The 8,238-nt window shown below is 37.3% G+C and overlaps 1 protein-coding gene across 1 annotated transcript; it reads right to left on the reverse strand.

Annotated features, from left to right (window-relative positions):
- Positions 1-4,639: 4,639 nt before the first annotated feature.
- Positions 4,640-5,987, reverse strand: LOC146004125 (uncharacterized). Its single transcript, XM_083142791.1, has 2 exons — positions 5,976-5,987; positions 4,640-5,035 (listed from the first exon to the last, which is right to left on the reverse strand). Exons 1-2 carry the CDS (start codon positions 5,985-5,987, stop codon positions 4,640-4,642), a joined length of 408 nt encoding a protein of 135 aa, XP_082998917.1.
- Positions 5,988-8,238: the final 2,251 nt, after the last annotated feature.

Raw genomic sequence — 8,238 nt, forward strand, 5'->3', positions numbered from 1 at the left:
AATTACAAAATCTCCATTTCAACGAACCGAGAAGTGGAGAAAAATTGAATAATTCTTATAAATATTAAAAATTACATTCATTTTTTTAGTGGTGTAATCGCAGGTAAAATCAAAGATCTTACATGGAAGATTTTAATTTGCTCTGAACTCAGCCAAAAGGCATTTCGCACCAATCTAATATATTCTCCAGTACATTTCAAAATGTTATTGAATGTTTCATGTCGATAATTTGACCAATGCATCCATTCTTGACGCTCAGGCGATATTTTCTGCAACTACCTCTTCTCTCTAGTTCCTTCTCCTTCTTCTCTCCCCTCTTTCCGTTCTGCTTTATCTCATATCGCCTTCCCTACCTTTCTCGCATCTTATCTCCATTCCACTCTTCTCCACTCTTCTTATCACCTTTCCTGTCTTAGATTTCCGACTCCACTGCACTATTCTCTCTTTTTCGTTCTTCTCTTTTTCTCTCCTTTACTCTACTCTTCACTTCCGTCTTCTCGTATCCTCCTCTCCTGTCCTCTCGTTTTCCTCCTCTTTTCCCTTCTTTGTTCTTTTTTCATCATCTCTCCTCGAATCTTTTTACATTCTCCTCACTAAATCTCCTCTCCTCGTCTATCCTATCTTTCTTCTCTCCTCTACTTTTCCTCTTCTCCTTTCGCTTTCGCTTTCTCTTTCTCCTCTCTTTTGTAACCTTTCGTTTCCTCTCACCTCTTTTCCTTACTGTAGACTCATCAGCGATGAAATACTAGAAAACCTATTTTTTTCTTTCAGAAAGAATTTTGTCATTTGCGATATAATAGTGATATTTTTAATAATTTTATACAATAATACTTGTTTATATTTCTTTCGCGTATTTTATAAATATCTATTGTGCATGTGGCAACCCTGAAATTGAGCCTAACTCTGCACGCAACCCACCTACGGCTTGTGTAAATTGGGTTGCCTAGTTTAAAATGTCGTTGTCCTAAAACTTTTGAGAGACACTGTACAAGTATATACACACAATTTACTCTGACACGACAACTTTCACGTCTGATAACTTTTCTAGATAGTTGGTAACACTGACTTCCATGGTGCTCAACAGAGGGTGTTGAACACAATTGCTGTGCGTGTTGCATAGAGCTGACAGCTAAGGGGCTGTTGGCCACTATACCCCGAAGATGTTCACTTCGCTGTGCGAACACTGATGCAAGCGACAATACTTCTTACATTCGGCACCAGAGTGCAGCATATACAAGGCATGTCTAGGGGGACTCGATAAGGTCTGTGCTACATAGTTGCAAACTTTAGCGACATTTCGCTAAACCTGGGGGATTTTAAGGGGGAGAGGGACAATTTCCCTTAGGTCCTTCTTGCATTACTTCAAATATACCGTGATTTTGGGGGGAAATTGTTGAAAATAAATTGAACTGTTATTCTCACTTTTTCAATTGAAGATGAAGTTACAAGGAAGAGGAGTAAATCTGCATTCAGTACAAAAACACTATTGTGAACACTCGTATGCGAACTGCACGCGACGCCACTGAGCAAAGGTGGTGATCACGTCACAACAGTGCACACAGTATGTCGTATGGTGTGCGAAATTCGAGTATTACATGCATGCTAGTGCCGCTACTCAGCTGAAATCCATAAATCTCCACTTACTCGAAACTTACATCCTTTCTGCTTATATTACAACAAGCTGCTCGGAGATACGTATCTTAACCTCTTGTAATACAAAAAATGTATTACAAGTTTTTACACAATTCATCAAAGTGTAGATGTAATGTAATCATTATTATTTAGTTTATTGTACATTGGAGTTTCAAGATATCATCCCTTTTCTGTTACATATCACTTTTGGAGGAGGGGGACAAGTGCCCCTATGTACCCTGCTATATCTACCAATGCAACACAATATATTAAAAATTTGCCCCCTCTAGGATTGACTTAAGAATTCCTGGCTACGGGCCTGGGTAGCAGTTGCTTCAACCTGTCTTTCAGTCTCTTTTTGTTTCCCCTATGTACACACTCTCACATTCCTTGCACTGAATCTCATATATTATCCCTTCCTCTTCCTCCTTCTTCTTGTTCGCTATCCTTAAAATGCTGCGGCCTCCCTTTCTGGGCTTTCCCCATACTCCTTAACCAAACCACCTCTCTTTTTCCTTCTCTTACCCCTCTTCTGTTTCTTTATCTTATTTTTTCCTTCTTCTTCTGTTTACGTCAAGTCTGTCTTCTTTTTCGTACCCATTCTGTTCTAGCTGCTCCCATAGGCTCTCTCTTTTGCTGCTTTTCTTCTCCTTTTGTGCAAATTTTCTTGATTCTGTCTTCCATATTCTTTATAAATTTAATTTTCTCCCCTCACTCACATAATTTTTTTGTGACAGAAGACTCCTGCTGCACACTTTTTCTGATGCCAAGTGGTCTCAATCTTTTTTCCTCTGTCTCTTTCCATCATTATATCTAGGACATTTATCTTCTCTTCCTCTTCTATTTCAAGCTCCAGTAAAATCCCTCGTGCTTCATCTTCTACTTATTTCTGGGAGTGTGTATATATAAGATGATGTTTTGTATCTTTCATCAATCTATTGTGAATATTCGTCTGAAGAAGACCCTGTTACAGGGTGGAAACGTTACCTTTTTAGTGTATAATTCCTTTTATACTATAAATTCTGCCTTGGTCAGTATTTTAATGTTTTATTTAAAAAAACGTTTATTTATTTATTATTCTTTGCACATCTTCAGGGGATTGAAACGTCCAATTAACATAAGACGTGGGCTGCTGCGTCTTGTTGAGTTGAGTCTTCTTCTACCCATTACACCAGATGAACAAGTGATTTTCTTCCCTTCCCGTTTTTCGAACATCACAAACTAATACATGGAACTACACCCAACAGTAATTGTAATGTTTTCCTACAAATTTATCCCTGCTTGCCAAGTAAAGGAAACTTTTGGATATTTCGGGGTTAAAGTTTGTCACAAAAGTTTATGTTGTGTTAGTGTTACCTCAACGTTTGCAACTTCTTTCCGTCTTTCCATTTCTGTCATTTTACGTCGCTTTTCTACCTCTTGGGTTAAACGCGACGAGGAAGATGAATGGTGAACTGATGAAATAAATGATGGGACAGACACAATTATACGTTCATGCCTTACCCAAGGTTGAAGTATGAGTTTTCTTTTCAAGCACACTTTATGCACTATAAGGATAATCAGGACTGGACCTACAGTTTAAAGTGGGATGTCAACCACTATGTGTCCCCAATGGGCATCCCAGGGTTGGAATATAAACCCTCTGGCTTTGTAGCGCGTTATAATTACCACTCCGCCACGGTTATCTGTTGTTATTTTTGATTCAATCTTCCATGAAACTATTTATTTTCAGCTGTTTATCTACACACGTGTTTCAATAGCTACAAAATCAGTTTCACGGGATCCTGAAGTGTCACATTATTTCTTGTTTCTTTTCTCCATTTTATGCCTTCTCTTCTATTTAGTTTAGTTAGTTTTCCTTGCATTGGAATTCCCATTATCCACATCTTCTAATTTTCAATGCCCATTGACAGTTCTATCGGTTCGACGGTATTTATAAATATACATTTTCTGTTTCTTTCTACGTTTAAATTATCTGCATCAGTTTGCAGGGACGGACGAGAGTGTTAACTGATTTATTTAACTGTTCCTCGCCACGGCCATTAGCCGAGTTAGTAGTACATGGCACAACATATCATTCCCTCTTGATGATGATAAAATCAAGTTTGGCCAACAAGTTTGCAATACACGTTAAATATTCTTTTTAGATGTAAATGAAGATATGCCTTGAGCACATTCACAGTAAGGATTTTCCAAATGCTGCCCCATCAATTCGGCTTCTGAGTGCTCTCCGACTGTACTGTAATCAGATTCTGCATTTAATCCATTTCGGAGACGAATTCACTTCCACATTATATTATTGACTTCGCAAAAAACACTTTAACTATCAAACTTAAGAATGTCGTATTACATGAGCGACGAGTGGGAATTTACATTTTATGGCTGATTCATGACAGAAAAATATAACCAGAATTATACAGATAATCTCGCAAACATCCTCTCATTGTTTTGGAGTAACGTCCTTAGATCATATATTATCAATTCCGTTTTGTGTGTGTGGGGAGGGATGATTGTATTCCAATTCAAAGGACAGCATTACATAATATTTAACAACATTATTGTCGTCATGAAGGCATCACGTGGCTTCTTCTTCGAGTAATTTTCTGCCAAATTTTTTATCTTTTATTACTACTTTAAATTCCATTTTATGCCTGTAAAGGTTTACACGGACTAGACATACAGTTCTGAACAATTCTGCAATGTACTTCCACCGTAGGTCGAATCCCTGATCCGCATGTTACAAAATGACATCTTTAATCCTACGTCATCAATGAGCATCCGTTTACCACATAATTTGATATTAATACAATATTCAACAATCTAATCAGTAAGAAATGTTATGAAGATAAAGGTAGGAATATTTTCTTCTATTAACAAAAATATTTTCAAGTTTGAGAATTTTATTTCCGATGTACTGTTTATACACAAAAATGAATGATTTCACACATTTTAGGTGCAAATTATTCTTTTCCGTACGGATGTTGAGTATAATTAGAAACCATGTACCTTAAGTGCAGTATGGGTAATTGGGGCAAGCTGCCGGGTTGACACCAGCTGGGTACTTGGTCTGAGCGTCCGCCAGAGTGCTGTAGGTATTGTAGAGTCCGTAGGGACCTCCGTACCACGCTCCGTACACACCACCAGCAGCACCAGCGCCCAGGGGTGGGTTGACGGTGGAGCAGTAGGGGTAGTTGGGGCAAGTGGCCGGATTGACTCCTTCGGGGTATCTGCCCCCTGCGAGGGCCACTGGGGCAGGGAGTGCAATTCCGGAGACGATGGCCGCTGTCTGTTCGGTGGAGCAGTAAGGATAGTTGGGGCACTGGTGAGGGGCCACTCCTGCAGGGTACTGAGCAGCTGGGGGGCCTCCGGCGACAACCATGGTCACAAGGGCAGCGAAGAGGATCTGCAAAGTAAAATTTGTCTTAGAAGACGCACTGTACATGAAATACTTGAACGAATGTGGAATGTAATTAAATTCTAGACTAAGCAAAATCTTTATTTCAAAAAATTGCGTGAGAAAAGTATTTTCCATTGGTTATGTAATTTATTAGCAACACAATTATTATTTTAGAAAAAACATAATATTTTGAAACATTTTATAGCGGGGGCCTCCCCCATGGTAGCATCATTACCTAGTAATAAAGGGTCCCGGGTTCGATACCCGGTGGAGGCACAAGTGGTTCGGATCCCACATTAAACTGTAGGTACAGTCAAGATTAGCCGTATTGTGTATAAAGTGGACTTCAATCTCGAACCCGAAACATTTTAAAGTATAATTTTGTGGAGAAATATTACATGTGCTTCATAACTAAATATTAAATTTCGCGACGAAACATAGCATTGCATCTATATTTTTTTTCTAATGCCTACGGGGTAGATACGTGACTGAATGCATTGATCGAGAGAATGATTATAGATAAATATGAGTGTTATGAAATACGAATGGTATCTGAATTTGGGAATAAACTTTAAACATAGTCACAATAATTCGAATATGGAAATGTTTCGTGCCAATGATAAAAAGGAATTAGGAGAACCTAGTAATAAAGAGACGATGTACCCAATGAAATGTAACCAGAGAAAGGAATAAAAACAGTAACAATGCTATAATCATTGACTCCTGAAGACTGCAAAAAATTGCACTTGTTGAAAGCTGAGATTGTAAAAGGAATAATCTTTGTTGGTTTAATAATGTTGACAGTTCTCGATAGAAGAAGTTAAGGAGTTCGTAGCCTACAGCAGAAACTTTCGAACAGATAGATACAGTGGAGTTGAGTGAAACTACATTGTAAAAATAACTTGTTGAGGAATTAAATTGTAAAGAATATTACCGGAAAACTTACCAGCTTCATCATTGTTGCTTTAAGGTTGTGGAAGTGTTGTAAAGAACGAGTTGATTTGTTTTGTGGTATTCATACAGCGAGGATGGCTTATATATGCTTCATACACGCATGGTGACATACAATAGCTTCGAATGGAATGTAACTCTAGATATCGCTTTGATACAAATTTTAAGAAAATGATAATGAACACAGTGTGGTCCTTTGTTATTTCATTAGGGAAAGTTATATTTGTAGGAAACAGGTAAAGTTGATGAATATTTATGTGCCATTTGTGAATGGGTATGTGTGTTGCCTTCAAGGACAGCAACTGAAGAATCAAATATTCCAAAAATTTTAGAATACTGTAATTTTTCACATAATGACGGTGATTACTATAAACAAATGATTTCTGACGAAGTGTTGATTGTAGTTTCGACCGTGAAATTGAGTTAACGCCATTTTTGAAATGAAAAGACTGCAAAATAAATTTTTGTTAGGTATACAACTAATATTGATTCCTTTGACCTCTTGAGATTGAGTTGTAATTCCACTTTATGCACAGTTAGGCTAACCGGGACTGGCCCTACAGTTTAAGGTAGGATCCAAACCACTGTGTGTGTCCATCGGGCATCGAATCCGGGACTCCTTGATTACAAGGCGACGACGTTACCGCTACGCCATCGTGTAGGCATTATATTTATTCTCATGAAGTAAAAAAAGTATAATACAGTAAAACCTGTCTATCCGGGAACATGATGGTTTCGAGCAAAATTTTCCGTCTTAACAGTTTTCCTTCTTATACAGGGTTGAATTTAAATACAGCATAGAGCGCTGCAGGAAATAATGGAAAGACAGATTTACATTTCGCATTACTTATAATGTAAAGTACTAATGCAGGTATGTACATGAATAAAAATGCGATACATTCATCATATCATCACTCATCCCCATCTTCGCAAATTAGCTAAAAGTGGCACAAATAGCGAAGTAAAAAGATGGAATAAGAGAGGTGAAGAAAGATTGAGATAAGAGTGAATAAAAAAGAAACAAAGAGAGATAACAAGAAAAATAGAAAGATGACGAAAGAACAGAGGAGAAATAGACAAAGAAAGGTGGAGCAAGAGGGTAAGAGATGAAAGAAAGAAACGAAATCGTAACAGCTATGAGTATTGTAGCGCATTCTTTCACATCGACAATGTTAGGGATAAGCGAGTGACAAGAGGCGTGTTCCACTTACAGTATTGCATTGTTTTCTTGCGAGCGAAAAAAATAAAGGAAGTTCCGTCTTACTGAGAATGAAAACATCTCGTTGGTTTTTAAATGGTGTTCCGTTTCCGCGTTAAGGAGGTTTCCGCCTTAAGCAGGTCATTTTCAGGTATAAAATCGGTCCGTTCTGGGGACTTTCTTTCCCCGTATTTACAGGTTTCCTTCTTATGGAGGTTCCGGGATATGCAGTTTTTACTGTATATAGTCAAAAAGAAATAGAGAGTCACATTTATTATAAACGGAAATATTACATAAGCATATACTACTTAACTAGTTTCTATTACGTTCTGGCAACATAATGAGATCTATGAGTGGCGCGTATTCACTCTCTCCACTGAAATCTTGTGTTTTCATTTCATATATATAGGAATATAGGTTCATATATAGGTTTATAAAGATCCTGTAAATGTAGCCTCGTGCTTTTAAAACTTTGGATGTGCAATTCAACTTCCATAATTTTAAAAAATCATCTCTAAAATTTTATTAAGCGTATGGCATAAAAGGCGAAGTATTTATTTTATGTAAATGAATTTTATGAATTAACCTTAATTTACACTGGAAACAATTTCAGGCATCGTAGGCTACTTTCTTCTAAAGATTGTACCATGATTTTTATGTATTCATAATTCATGTAAATGGTTACTTTTCTTCATACATTTCCTGCTCTTGCACTTCTTTTGCTAGCAAGAAATACTTTCAGTAAATACAAGCGTACACTGAACTGAACAACCTTGATGAAGCTATTGTGTGTTCATAAAAGCACCAACCCTTCTTCACACAACAACAGTTCTGTGCTCTTCAAGCTCCTGTGCACTAAACAATAATGATGAAGTTGGTAAGTGATGTTCTATCTAATATGTACTTTAAAAGTACAATACTAAATTGGGAAACAGTTTATAAAAAGCATCTTAGATTCCATCACACAAATTAACTTTGATGCAAAAGTCAAATTGTTTGTTATCGTATTTATTTGATTATTCCTTTGATTGCAGTCTTGGGAATTACCAAGTATCTCCAT

This window comes from Lepisma saccharinum, chromosome 21, assembly GCF_977018435.1.
Source record: "Lepisma saccharinum chromosome 21, izLepSacc3.1, whole genome shotgun sequence".
NCBI classification, from domain to species: domain Eukaryota; kingdom Metazoa; phylum Arthropoda; class Insecta; order Zygentoma; family Lepismatidae; genus Lepisma; species Lepisma saccharinum.